The 14,910-nt window shown below is 42.0% G+C and overlaps 1 protein-coding gene across 4 annotated transcripts in view; it reads left to right on the top strand.

Moving 5' to 3' along the window:
- TTC7A (tetratricopeptide repeat domain 7A) overlaps positions 1-14,910 on the top strand; it is a 156,944-nt gene that overhangs the window by 771 nt on the left and 141,263 nt on the right. The window contains exon 2 of one of the 4 annotated variants that reach the window (XM_065527627.1): positions 487-580. The exons of the other annotated variants lie outside the window; for them this stretch is intronic. Within the exon in view, the coding sequence (XP_065383699.1) occupies positions 499-580 (82 nt within the window). The 5' untranslated portion in view covers positions 487-498. The remainder of the gene's footprint in view (positions 1-486; positions 581-14,910) is intronic. 4 annotated transcript variants of the gene reach the window in all.

Below are 14,910 nucleotides of genomic sequence, written 5' to 3'. Positions count from 1 at the left end.
AATCTTGGCTCACTGCAACCTCCGCCTCCCAGGTTCAAGCTATTCTCCTACCTCAGCCTCCCGAGTAGCTGGGATTACAGGCGCACGCCACCATGCCCGGCTAATTTTTGTATTTTTAGTAGAGACGGGGTTTCACTATGTTGGCTAGGCTGGTCTCGAACTGCTGACCTTTTGATCCTCCCGCCTCAGCCTCCCAAAGTGCTGGGATTACAGGCGTGAGCCACCGCGCCCGGCAGGACCGTGGTTTTTTTTAAAGCCCTTCTCCCATTTCTGTCCATAAAGGTGCATAATCGTTTTTCAGATGAGCCTGGGTCCGGACAGGAAAGACAAAGGAAGTGGCTAAGTAGTTAGATGCCTTGAAAGTTGGCTAACGCCACTGCCATTGACTGTCTCATACCTTTTCCCACCTTCATCTGAGATTGAAATCTGTCACCCCATCCCTGAGAAAAATCCCATAATCCCTAATGTTTTTTTCTTTTTTTAAAGAAAAGAATCTCCATGTTGCTCAGCTCGTCTCGAACTCCTGGGTTCAAGCAATTCTCCCACCACCTCCGCCTCCCAAAGTGCTGGGATTACAGGGGTGAGCCACCGCACCGGGACAAAGAATCCCTAAGTTTTGAGGAAACTCTATTAATTCAAGACCCATTCTTCTTTCCTTACTCTGAACTTTGGGTTAGTTTGATCTAGTTCCTTCTACCCTGCACCTGCCATTCATCCATCTCTTCATCCATTCATCCACCCCTCCTTTTGTTCATTTATTCATTAATTCAATAACATTTCTTGAATATCTTCTATGTACTATGCACTCTACTAGGAGCTACTAGAGATATAAATAAGACAAATGAAGTGTCAAGAAGCTAGTGTCTGGTAGATGGATAAAGTGTCCTCATTCTAGCCATTGCTTTCATTTTTTTCCTATGGATGTTATCCTCTGTTATGTCTCTCTTAAATCGACAGTCACTCCCTCTCTACCAGATAATTCCCATCAACGTGTAAACTTGCTCTATTTTCTCCCCCACCATACCACTGAAACTGCAATCTCCATGCAAATCTAGTGGTCTCTTTGATCTCTTGTTTTTATTTTACTTGCCCTCTCAACACTGTTTTATCAAAGCCAACCACTCTCACTTAGAAACACTTTCTTCTCTTGTTTTCTGACACCACACACTCTGGGTCCTCCTGCTACCTCTCTGGTTATCCTTTCTTGGGCTTCTTAATTGGCTTCTCAACCTATAAATATCAAAGTGTCCAGGGTTCTGTCCTGAGTCACCTTCTCTACCCTCTCTTCCTGTGTGAGTTTACCTAGTCCTATGCTTTAGATACCATTTATAAATAGATGACTCCAAAATATGTCTCTCTGACAGTGACCTCTGTGTGTAATTCCTAACTCCTGTAAAATAACTGCCTACTTGATGTCTCCATATGAATGTCAGACTGGCATCTCAAACGTAATGTGTCCCCCCAAAATCTTGATTTTTCACCCCCAAACCTGCACCTCTCTCAGTCTTGTCCATTTTAGTAAATGTCACTGCTACTCATTCTGTTGTTCAAGCTAAAATTCTATGAGCTATTCTTGATTTCTCTCATTCCTTTACCTTTAAATCCTTTAGCAAAGCCTGTTGATGCTATCAAAGTATATCCTGAGTCTTTGACTTCTTTCCACCTCCACTAAACCATTCTAGTCCAGTAGTAGATGATGCTGCCGGACTACTTGAGAGAGAGCTTCCTAACTGACCATCCTGCTTCCATTCTCGCCCCACTATGGTCCATGAGTGAGAAGCCACCTTTGATTAAGTCATTTTATAGTGGGTGTTCTGTAACTTGTAGCTGAACCCATTCCTAACAGGCAAATAATTTGGTACAGCAGCAGGATGCTAAAAACAAGACACTAAAATGTGGAATTGGCTAACTGGAGGTTAAGGTAGCCAGTGTTAAAAGACTCTATTTCAAACTGGAAAGTTGGTGACACTTATAAGCAGTAGTGAAACTGTCACTTGCTGGACCTTGGATACAGACTACATGCCAACCAAAGCTATATTTTTGGAGAAATCTCAGGAGCAATGTGGAACATTAGTGAGTATTGCCTTTTTTAGTAGCTTTCAGCAAACTCCTTCAAGAGAGGGGCAACTCTAGATTAGAAATAACTAATTTGAAAGCAGAGATTAAAGAAAGTAAGGACTTGGTAAGAGAGGATCTCTTTACCTGCAGCCTACTATTTAAGTTGGCCGAGAGTCTCATAACTTGGAGCCTTGCTGAAATACCCCATTTACTTTGTGTCCTCAGGTTGAAACTAGTACAAGTAGAGACAAAGAGGTAGCTGTATCAGGAGATAGGACGGCCATCCTAAGATACTAGAATGGCCTCTAGGCGGCATCTCTTTCCTCAGCTGTTTTGAATTGTCTCAAGACAATGTTTTACCTATGTACGGGATTCTAGAGTGGATGAGAATAGGGGTGAGAATAAGATTTCAATTTATACCTTTTTAGTATTGCTTTGATTTTGTAAACTATGTATTACTTATTTGGAAAAATAAATAGAAAAATATTGCATAAAAACAATTTAAAGACTCTAGATAGGCCGGGCGAGGTGGCTCATGCCTGTAATCCCAGCACTTTGGGAGGCTGAGGCGGCAAATCACCTGAGGTCAGGAGTTCGAGACCAGCCTGGCCAACATGGTGAAACCCCGTCTCTACTAAAAATACAAAATTAGCTGGGTGTGGTGGCACATGCTTGTAATCCCAGATACTTGGGAGGCTGAAGCAGGAGAATTGCTTGAACCCAGGGGTCAGAGGTTGAGGTGAGCAGAGATCGCACCATTGCACTTCAGCCTGGGCAACAAGAGCTAAACTCTGTCTCTAAATAAATAAATAAGATTTTAGATAAGTTCTTTGTGATTACGATACATGAAATTGATCGGAAGTCTAACAAATGATTGAGGTAATCCTGTGTCCCTAAAATCTCAAGCCTGGTCAACAACAGTCTGTTGCTGTTCAGCCCTGTGGTAATCTCTGAACCCTGAAATTCTTTCCAACAGGGAGTAGGATGCAAAAGGTGTGCGTTCTGCACAACTAGAGGAAAAAACAAGGGTGCGGTTTCCAGATTCTCCAAATGAGAACTTAATACACTGTCACCAAAAAAACTGCAGTTTCTTTTGTTTAGAGAAAGGGTCTTGCTCTGTCACCCTTGCATTGCATGAGGGTGACCTCAATGGGTTACATGTTCTAGGCTCTGCTGTCAGCTGGGATGGGGCTTTGTATTTCTCTCTCCCTTATTCGTATTTCTGATAAGAGTGAACTGTGGTGTTAAAAGCTTGGAATGTTGGCATGTGTCGTGGTGTTCTGAATTCAGATATACTATAAACTGGGGTGGTGAAAATGATGGCCATCTGCATTTGATGACCTTGGTTCTTCCATCTCTGACTGTATCAAAGCACACATCACTCCTAATGAAAAGTCTGTGTTGATTTCTTCAAATTCATGTTAGGGGGAAGGTATATGTATTAATTATGTATACATTAATACACAATGTATGTATTAAGTCACATAAATTAGCATTCCTTAATATCCCTTTTGCCTGCCTCTCTTCTCTCATCATGTTGTTCTTGTTTGGGGTTTTTGACATTAGTTATTCTAGATAAACATTCTCTTCTTCAGTCTTACCCTTTTTTTGAGACGGAGTCTTGCTCAGTCACCCAGGCTGGAGTACAGTGGCACGATCTCGGCTCACTGTATTCTTTGCCTCCTGGGTTCAAGCAGTTCTCCTGCCTCAGCCTCCCAAGTAGCTGGGATTACGGGCAACCACAACCACACCCAGCTAATTTTTTGTATTTTTAGTAGAGATGGGGTTTCACCATGTTGGCCAGGCTGGTCTCAAACTCTGAACTCAGGCGATCCACCTGTCTCAGCCTCCCAAAGTGCTGAGATTACAGGCGTGAGCCACCATGCCTGGCCTTAGTCTTAGCCTTTAAAAAGAAAAAAAAATAGATACATTTATCAAAAATTTGATCACCTTGACATCCCATATCTCTTGAAGTTTCTCCTGAACTTGCCTATCTACTTGAACACCTCCTTCAAAGGCATTTTCATTGTGAATTTTGTGTGGCAAACTTCTGAGGTCTCCCCTGCCTGAGGATATCTGTATTACTCTCACATTAAAATGAAAATGTGGCTGTCTACAAAACTTCAGAGTTCTTTTCCTTCGGTACTTAAAGAAATATATGATCATAAGAAAAACTATATGATAATTTTAAAAAGGCATCTGACAAAATTTAATCCCTATTCATGATTTAAAAAAAAAAAAAAAAAACCTTTCAGCAAACTGGGAATAGAGGGATACTCTCTCAGCCTGACAGGGCACCTGTTAAAAACCCACAGTTAATATTCTTAGAGTAGAAGACTGAATGCTTTTCCCTTATATCAGAAACAAAGCAAGGATGTCCACCTTCAACACTATTGAAAGTGCTTTAGTATATTCATTATACTAGAGCTTTGAGCCATTAGAGAACAAGATGTAAAAGGCATACAGACTAAGAAGAAAAAGTAAAACTATCTTTATTCACAGATAATATGATCATGCACATAGAAAATCCTAAATAACGTAGAAAAAAGCTACTAGAGCTATTGATTTAGCAATGTCACAGGACACAATATACAATTAATGGTATTTCTATATATTAGCAATGAGCAAGTAGAAATGGAAATGCTTAAAATACCATTATAATAGCATCCCAGAACATGAAATACTCAGGGGCAAGTCTAATTTAGTTATTTGAAGGATACTTTCTCTTCATAGTCTAGTCATTCTCTTCTCTGAAGTTCTTATGCTCTAGTCCTGCAATAGTGTCTACTCTTGTCTCTTGTCAAAGCATAACTCAAAGACAATAGTTATCTTCATGCAAATGATATGCTCACTTTAAAGAAAATAGCCATTAAACTATATAAACAAAAAAAAAGGATTTATAAGACAGCAATCCCCAACTTTTTGGCACCAGGGACCGGTTTCATGGAAGACAATTTTTCCATGGAAGTGGTAGGGAAAGGGACAGTGGTGTCAAGATGAAACTGTTCCACCTCAGATCATCAGGCATTGGTTAGATTCTCATAAGGAGTGTGCAACCTAGATCCCTCACATGCACACTTCACAGTAGGGTTTGCGTTCCTGTAAGAATCTCATGCTGCCACCGCTGATCTGACACTGACAGGAGGCAGAGCTCAAGCGGTAATGCCCGCTGGCCCACCCAGTGCTTACCTCCTGCTGTGCAGCCGACCCACACTAGTCAGTGGGTGAGGGCCCCTGTAAGAAATAAGAGAGAGAAATAACAATAAAAAACTAAAGACATTCTGGGAACAATAAGTTTTTGGGTTTTTTTGGTTTTATATTTGAGTGGAGGAAAGCTGATTAGCTGGCATCCAGCAAAGAGTCTAGTGTGTGAAGTGTGCCCTTGAGCAGGCTGGCCAGGGTCATCAAACAACAACTTTAGTTACTTACATAGATTCTGATGACCTGGAGATTTTAACCGTGGAGTACTGGTGCCAGGCTGATACTATAATGTTGCATTAGGCCTATACCATTTCCTCCTCAGAATTTCTCAGCAATTACTCATGGTGGATTATTTCCTTGAGCATTTTTATAATTTTTGATGAGTTCATTTTTAGTGGGGCTTTGTTTATGGGAGTCCTATGTGGCCTGGGTTAAGGCTGTGTTTCCTCAAAGAGATTTGATGTTAGCTTCTATCTGCCTGCTATACATTTTTAGTTATTTTTTTAACTTGTGGGTCCCTGGTATTAGACTAAACTCCAGACCTGAGTGCGGGCAGCGTGTAATTATAAATGCTCAGGGGAAATTTTTATTTTTCCCAGTCAAGCGGCTAGGCCAAGACATACAGCTTTACTGTGTTTCTCTGTGCATCTCTGCAAGTTTTGTTTCTGGTTCATAGGTACTTCAATCCCTAAAGTTGTGAGAGGTAGAAACCACTCAGAGTTTCTCTCACTCAGCAACAAAAAACAAGGAAGACATCTCTACCAAAATGTGGGGAGAGGCGGGGGGCTCTTCCCACACTGGAGCAAGCACATCAATTCTGCAGCAGACACCAGCTGGGGGGCCTCCAATTCAATTCAGTTCTGATGCCATCTACCTAGAGATAGCCTCAGAAACCGCTGGGTGAGGGTTCAGTTTTATAAAACAGCCTCCTCCTTACCACCAGTCACAAGTCCAAGGCCCCTAAAACATCTGACCGAACAGCTTCTAGATGGGGTTCCCAAGACTCCCTCTTTATTACAGTTTATTACAAAGGCTATTTTAAAGAAAACAAATAAACAGCCAGATGAAGAGATACATTGGGTGAGGTCTGGAAGGGTCCTGAGCACAGGTGCTTCTGTCCCCATGGAGTTGGAATGCACCACCCTCCCAGCCCATGAATGTCTTCTCATTCATCTTCCTGTCAGCCTCCATGTGTTCAGCTCTCTGGAAGCTCTCCAAACCCTGTTCTTTTGGGGTTTTATGGAGGCTTTATTACATAGGCATGATTGACTAAGCCATTAGTCATTGGTGATCAACTTAACCTTCAGCCCCTCTCTCCTCCCTGGGGGTTGGAGGTGGGGCTGAGAGTCCCAACCTTCTGATCACACCTTGGTCTTTCCAGTAAAGAGCTGCTGTTCTGAAGTTACCTGGGGTCTGCCAGCCATCAGTCAACCATTAGCTTACAAGACATCACCGCGGAGTCTCTTAAGGATTGTAGGAGTTGTATGCTAGAAAACAGGGTCAAAGACCAAATATATATTTCACGATATCACAGAAGGTCTAGGCCTTGGAGAGTCCTAGTCATATATGAAAGTATCAGATCTGTCTCTTTACTCTTTTTAACCCCAAATTTCTTCTCTTGTTGCAGTCTCCATTAAAACTCAGAGTTGGCCAGGTGTGGTGGCTCATGCCTATAATCCTAACACCTTGGGAGGCCGAGACCGGAGAATCGCTTGAGTCCAGGAGTTTGAGACCAGCCTGCGCAACATAGGACAACCCTGTCTCTATAGAAAAACTTTTTTTTTTGAGACAAAGTCTCACTCTTGTCCCCCAGGCTGGAGTGCAGTGGCGCGATCTTAGCTCACTGCAACCTCCGCCTCCTAGGTTCAAGCGATTCTCCTGCCTCAGCCTCCAGAGTAGTTGGGATTGCAGGTGCCTGCCACCGCGCCCGGCTAATTTTTTTTGTATTTTTAGTAGAGACGGGGTTTCACCTTGTTGGCCAGGCTGGCCTCAAACTCCTGACCTCAGGTGATCCACCCGCCTCAGCCTCCCAAAGTGCTGGGATTATAGGCATGAGCCACCACCCCCAGCCTATAGAAAATTTTTAGAAAAATAGCCAGGCGTGGTGGTGTGGGCCTGTAGTCCCAGCTACCCAGGAGGAAGAGATGAGAGGATCGCCTGGGCCCAGGAAGTCAAGGCTGCAGTGAGCTATGATCCTGCCACTGCACTCCAGCCTGGGTGACAGAATGAGATCCTGTCTCTTTAAAAAAAAAAAACCCAACTAAAGGAACCAAAAAAAACCCTCAAAGTCCCTGTAAACCAGTAAAACTGTAAACCCCCCAGGGAAGCTTTAGTATCAGTTCATCAACACTCTTCCCTTCTCTCCACTAAGTTAACTCCTTCTTAATTTTTTGAATATTGAGAATTTTCCCTACTTTCTTGTGAGCTTAGCTCTCCAATTAACTGAAAGCTTGGGTTTTACATTTGTGGAATATAATCATATTTGTGAAGAATTTATATTTTGTATGTGCGTATAATAATATTCTAAAGAAAAATTATAAAATATATTGAGCATGAGTGTTTTTAATAGGAGAAGAAAACTTGAGGAAAACCTTGAATAAAAATATTCCATGTGATATTCATAAGAGTACCTTACTATTCATTGGATATTTTCTTTCTTTCTTTTTTTTTTTTTCCCTCAAGATAGGGTCTCACTCTGTCACCCTGGCTGGAGCGCAGTGGTATGATCTTAACGCACTGTGGCCTCAACCTCCTGGGCTCAAGCATTCCTCCTGCCTCAGGCCCTGGAATAGCTGGGACTACAGGCACACTGCTACCACGCCTGGCTAATTTTTGTATTTTTTGTAGAGACAAGGTTTCACCATGGTGGCCACGCTGGTCTCGAGCTCTGGGCTCAAGCAATCTGCCTTCCTTGGCCTCCCAAAGTCCTAGGATTATGAGCGTGAGCCACCATGCCACAGCCTTCATTAGAAATTTCAAGAGTACTCTTAGTTTTTGGTAAATCATATATTTGGCAAATGGGGTAGCTTGGATATTGAACTAACTAATCCTTCAACAAATTGGCCTTTAGGGATGTGGGCTGCTGCCATTCAGCTTTCAGTATTTTTCTATAATACAGATCTATTCATTGCACTGTACTTGTTATTTATTTATTTATTTATTTATTTATTTATTTATTTATTTAATTTATTTCAGTGATGGGGGTTGTCTCGCTATGTTCCCCAGACTAGATTTGAATTTCTGGGCTTAAGCGATCTTCCCACCTCAGCGTCCTGAGTAGCTGGGACTACCAGCATACACCACCATAGCCACTTGTGTTTTTTTTAACAATATGTTGAGCCGGGTGCAGTGGCTCATGCCTATAATACCAGCACTTTGGGAGGCTAAGGCAGGTGGATCACTTAAGGTCAGGAATTCGAGACTAGCCTGGCCAGTATGGTGAAACCCCATCTCTACTAAAAATACAAAAATTAGCCAGGCGTGGTGGCGGGCGCTTGTAATCCCAGCTACTTGGGAGGCTGAGGTGGGAGAATCTATTGAACCTGGGAGGCGGAGGTTGCAGTGAGCCAAGATCACACCACTGCACTCCAGCCTGGGCAACAAAGCGAGACTCTGGCTCAATCAATCAATCAATCAATAAAATGTTGATACATGCCTGGTCAGAATAAATTAACCTGACTGTATCAACTGACTCATTTGATGTGAAAAGGCAATTCACAAACCAGTTCCTAAGCTGACTTCTCCCCTGCCACCTCCCCGCAAAAAACCTATGTTTATTTTATATTTTTCCCTAAGCAACATTAATAATTGATTCTAGCTAGGGAAAGACCATGTTAACCCCCATTGAAAGGAATTAAAAGTCAATGGAAGATAAAAATAAAGTGGCTTTTGTGGATACAACCCATACTTCCTATGTGTTCAGCATAGGAATCATGTGTTCCACAAGATTCCTTTTTGTTGTTGTTGAGACAAAGTCTCGCGCTTGTCCCCCAGGCTGGAGTGCAGTGGCGTGATCTCAGCTCACTGCAACCTCCGCCTCCCAGGTTCAAGCGGTTCTCCCACCTCACCCTACTGAGTAGCTGAGATTACAGGCACCTGCCACCATGCCTGGCTAATTCTTGTATTTTTGTATTTTAGTAGAGACAGGGTTTTGCCATGTTGGCCAGGCTGGTCTCAAACTCCTGACCTCAGGTGATCCACCCACCTCAACCTCCCAAAGTGCTGGGATTGCAGGCATGACTAGAAGTGTTTTTTAATTTCAAAATAAATGTGGCTTTTAAAGCTCCCTGCTCCCCTTACCCCCGGTGTAACTGCATTATACCAGTGAATAAACTTACATGATTTCAAACCTTGGACTTTTTTATTTTTTCTTTTGAAACAGAGTCTGACAACATTACCCAGGCTGGAGTGCAGTGGTGCAATCACAGCTCACTGCAGCCTCAACCTCTTGTGATCCCGAACTTGTAATCTTTCATTGATTCTGGAAAATTTTAGATATTATCTCTTCAACTACTGTCTTTGCTCATTCTCTCGTCTCCTCCTGTGACTTCAACTACATGCAAGTAAGACCTCACTGACTTCTCTGTTGGAGTGAGCCAAGATCGCACCACTGCACCCCAGCCTGGGGCAACAGAGTGAGACTCTGTCTCAAAAAAAGAAAAAAAACAAAACAAAAAAACAATTCTAGACTTTGTGCAGTGGCTTATGCATGTAATCCTAGCACTCTGTGAAGCTAAGGTAGGAAGACTGCTTGAGGCCCAGAGTTCTGAGACAGCCTGGTCAACAGAGCCAGACCCCATCTCTATAGGAAAAATTTAAAAACTACCTGGGTGTGGTGATACACAGCTGTAGTCCTAGCTACTTGGGAGGCTGAGGCAGGATTGCTTGAGCCCAGAAGTTTGGGGCTGCAGTGAGCTATGATAGCGCAGCTGCACTCCAGCCTGGGCGACAGAGCAAGACCCTGTCTCAAAATACATACATAAATAAATAAATAGCCCTTCTAAATAACACGTAGGTCAAATAAGATATCATAAAGGAAATGTAAAAAATTTTTGAACTGAATGTTAACAAAATTTCTGTGTATCAGTGCTTATGGGGTACAGCTAACACAGAAATGTATATCTTAAATGCATATATCTTAAAAATAAAGACTGAAAATGAGCTGAGATTGAATTGCAAAAAGCTAGAAAAATAAGATATGGGATACTATATTATTATTCACAAAGATTCACTGCCCATCTCTGGGCATTGGTATTAGGCTGAGTCATATTTCTTCCTCTGGTCAGTGGAATATGTACAGAAATGTTGTGTCACACCTAGACAGAAGTTTTAAGAATCAACATACGGTTCACCATATCATCTCTTTTCCTTCTGCCATAATAATTGTCAATGTTTTAGACAGTGGCTGCTTTGCTAGCTTGAGCCCCAGAGTGAAAATGTGGAGAAAAACTCAGCTAAGCTGGGTGGAATAGGTGGCATGAGTGAGAAATAAACTAAGTTTGTGAAAGCTATGAGATTTTGGGGGGAGTTTTTTTTTTACTATGTACCCCAGCCTGGGGCAACAGAGTGAGACACTGTCTCAATAAAAGAAAAAAACAAAACAAAAAAACGCTTCTAGGCTGGGTGCCTCTAGAACCTTTCCCTACTGTTATATAAGTATAGAAGAAACTTGAATACAATAAGATAAATGAAAAAATAAAGATAACAAAATTAATGAAGTGGAAAGCAACATGTAATAGAGAGGATCGTTATAAACAAAAACTGGTTGTTTTTAAAAAAGTAATAAAATTTATAAATCCCTGGAAAATTATCAAGAAAAATTTTAAAAAGAGATAATGCACAAATAATACGAATGCCAGTAATGAAAATTCAAATAGCACTATAAATTCTACAAACATTTAAAAGATAAGCAGCTTTTATAGTTAACTTCATGCCTAAAACGTAAAACGCTAGATGGAATGTATTCCTGGGGGGGGGGGGGGCGGCGGGGAAACTTACCAAAAATTGACCAAAGAAGAAATGGAAATTTGAAGTCCTATAATTTTTATTTATTTATTTATTTTTGAGACGAATTCTTGCTCTTGTACCCCAGGCTGGAGTGCAATGGCGCGATCTCGGCTCACTGCAACCTCTGCTTCCCAGGTTCAAGCGATTGTCCTGCCTCAGCCTCCCTAGTAGCTGGGATTACAGGCGCCTGCAACCATGTCTGGCTAATTTTTGTATATTTAGTAGAGACAGGGTTTCACCCTGTTGACCAGGCTGGTCTCGAACTAGTGACCTCAGGTGATCCGCCCGCCTTGGCCTCCCAAAGTGCTGCGATTACAGGCGTGAGCCGCTGCACCTGGCCTGAAGTCCTATAATTTTAAAAGAAATCCAATCAGTATTTTTTAAACCTTCCCATAAATAGCTAAGTGGAAAAATAATGTGTTATACAAACTCTTTGGAGAAAAGAAAAATATATATATATATACTCTCCGATTCATTTACAAAGCTATCATAATTTTGATGACCAAAAGCCAATGAAGACAGTTCCAGATGAGAAAATTTAGCCGTATCTCATGAATATGGGTACTAAAATTCTAAACAAAACATTTTATTAGCAATTGAAATCAAACAGTATATAAAAAGGAAAATACATATTGATCAACGTGGTAGACAGAATAATGGCCCCCAAAGATGTTTATGTCCTAATCCCTGAAATCTATGAATTTTATTTATTTAGGAGTGCAGTGGTGCAATCATGGCTCACTGCAGCTTTCAGCTGCAGCTGGGATTATAGGCATATACCATCATGCCTAGCTAATTAAAAATAATTTCTTTTAAATAGAGACAGGGTCTGGCTATATTGCCCAGGCTAGTCTCGAACTCCTGGTCTCAAGCGATCCTCTCACCTCAGCTTCTGAAAGTGCTGGTTTTACAGCCATGAGCCACTATGCCCAGACCGAATGTTATTTTACATGGCAAAAAGGACTTTGCAGAGTGATTAAATTGAGGACCTTGAGATGGGGAGATTATCTTGGATGATCTCCATGAGCCCAGTATAATCACAAGAGTCTTTCTAAGAAGGAAACAGGAGGGTCAGAGTCAGAGAGTAGAGGTGCCCTTGGAAGCAGAGGTTGGAGTGATGAGCTTTGAAGATGTAGAAAGGGGCTACCAGCCAAGGAATGCAGTTGGCCTCTAGAACTGATCTTCTCTATTCATGTTTCTAGAGGCCAACTGGTTCTTTGGGGTAAAAACAAACAAAAACAGAGAAAAAAAAATCAATAAAATTGTTAAATCCCTGACAAATTATCAGTAGTAGATTTGAGAAGAAATGCAGCTCTGCCAACTCCTTGATTTAGTTCATAAGACCCACTTTGAACTTCTGACCTCAGGAATTTTAAGATAATGAATACATGTTGTTTAAAGCCATTTAAATGTGTGCTAATTTGTTACAGAAGCAATAGGAAATTAATACAACTAAGTTGATTCCAGAAATGTGAGGATGGTTTAACCTTTGAAAATCAAAGTATTTCACCATGTTAATAGATCTAAGTGAGAAAATCATATGACAATCTCAGTAAGTGCAAAAAAGTATTTGTAAAATTCAATTTCAATCATGATGTTTTTTAAAAACCTTTACCAAACTAGGAATAGAAAAGACTTCCTAAATCTGAGAAAAGATATCAGAAAGCAATGTAGGGCTTCTGGGATTCTTTTTTTTGAGACAGAGTCTTGCTCTGTCACCCAGGCTGGAGTGCAGTGGCGGGGTCTCTACTCACTGCAACCTCTGCCTCCTGGGTTCCAGCAATTCCTGTGCCTCAGCCTCCCAAGTAGCTGGGATTACAGGTGCCCCCACCACACTTGGCTAATTTTTGTATCTTTAGTAGAGATGGGGTTTCACCATGTTGACCAGGCTGGTCTCAAACTCTTGACCTCATATGATCCTCGCACCTTGGCCTCCCAAAGTGCTGGGATTACAGGCATGAGCCATTGTGCCCAACCTGAAACCTTATTTATTGACCCTAGTTGATGGTTAATAAGAGTTTGCTGTATAATAATTACATGTATGCACTTTCCTTTGTGTTATTTTTTACAACAAAAATGTTTGTAAAAGAGAAGAAAAAGAGGAAGAAAAGAAAGAGAAAGACAGATTAATTTAGAAGCAGGTGGAGGCCAGGTGCAGTGGCTCAGGCCTACAGTCTCAGCATTTTGGGAGGCCGAGACGGGTGGATCACTGAGGTTAGGCGTTGGAGACCAGTTTGGCCAACAAGGTGAAACCCCATCTCTGCTAAAAATACAAAAATTAGCCAAGCGTGGTGGTGCATGATTGTAGTCCCAGCTACTCAAGCAGCTGAGGCAGGAAGATCGCTTGAACCTGGGAGGCAGAGGTTGCAGTGAGCACAGATCGTGCCACTGCACTCCAGCCTGGGCAACAGAGTGAGACTCCATCTCAAAAAAAAAAAAAAACAGATGGAGCAAAGCTGTGTTTTAAGGCTCAAAACCGCTGTAATCTCTGAGTGGCTAGACACTCAAGGCTAGCCTTAGGCGTGGTGGGACATAAAACCAGACCAGCCAAGCTGCGCTGAAAAGGCTCTGAGCCCTTGCAGGTTGGGGTGGCTTCTTTCCCTCAGGATGGCAGTAGCTGGGCAGAGAACCAGCACTGGGCAAGATGGAGAAATCATGGGCTCCTGCTCTGGAGAGGGGCCCATTGTAGCAGTCTTGCAAAATGACACAGAAGCCACTAACGAGAAACAGGAGTCACCTGGGACCCTGAGGAACAGAAGGGACTGGGATGGTGGGAGGGAGGGCAGTGCGTGGAGAGATACTGGTATCTCAATCATGAAGTGAGTGGCTGGGGATAAAAAACACCCCAAAGCTCTTGTCTTCCAAGTGTGGGAAAATCTTCAACACTCTGAGATTCTAAAATTAATATAACATAATTACTGAGTGCCTACTATGTGCCAGCACAAAGAATTCATGATTTTGAAGCTTGCCTTTGTAGGACTTCATCTCTTAGCGTAATGATTACATGTAGTTTTTCAGGCAGCTGTCAAAGGAAAAGACCATATAGCGAGCTCCTGTCAGAGTTTTAATGTCAACATTCTGGGAGGGCTGGTTCAGTGTTGAAATTAAGTAAGACATAAGATAACATGGGCAAGATATGCTCTGAGCCAATGATCATGGTAATGAGTAAAAGTTGATTTCTGAATGTAAGGATCCTGGGCCATGCACATGACTACATAAAATTGGGAAGGCAGTTGTCATTGTGCTCTACATCACATGTACTGATGATCTGAGTGGCTGAAATGACTGTTGATCATGAAGCAAATGTTTAATTCATATTTAAATTTAGGATTTCTAGGGTGACAGCAAGGTGAAGTGTCATAAAAGGCAGAGCACTGGTCAGAAATCTAGCATGTGCTGGGAACACAGGGCTCTGGGGGACCCCACATGGTAACTATGAAAGAAGAGGCCAGAGTAGAAGGTGGGAAGGACATCTCATTAGACTTGGTGCTCTACGTCTGATGGCTGGGGGCACTTTGTGACCTCCAGCCCAACTATTCACAGCCACTGTGGCAACTAGTATAAGAATGATTTGATGAAGGGGAGGAGAATGTCATAATAATCATCCAAAGTAAATTTTTAAGTCAGTACACAGGAAGAACAGAA

This window comes from Macaca fascicularis, chromosome 13, assembly GCF_037993035.2.
Source record: "Macaca fascicularis isolate 582-1 chromosome 13, T2T-MFA8v1.1".
Lineage (NCBI taxonomy): Eukaryota > Metazoa > Chordata > Mammalia > Primates > Cercopithecidae > Macaca > Macaca fascicularis.
This window is presented reverse-complemented; position numbering and strand designations above follow the sequence as displayed.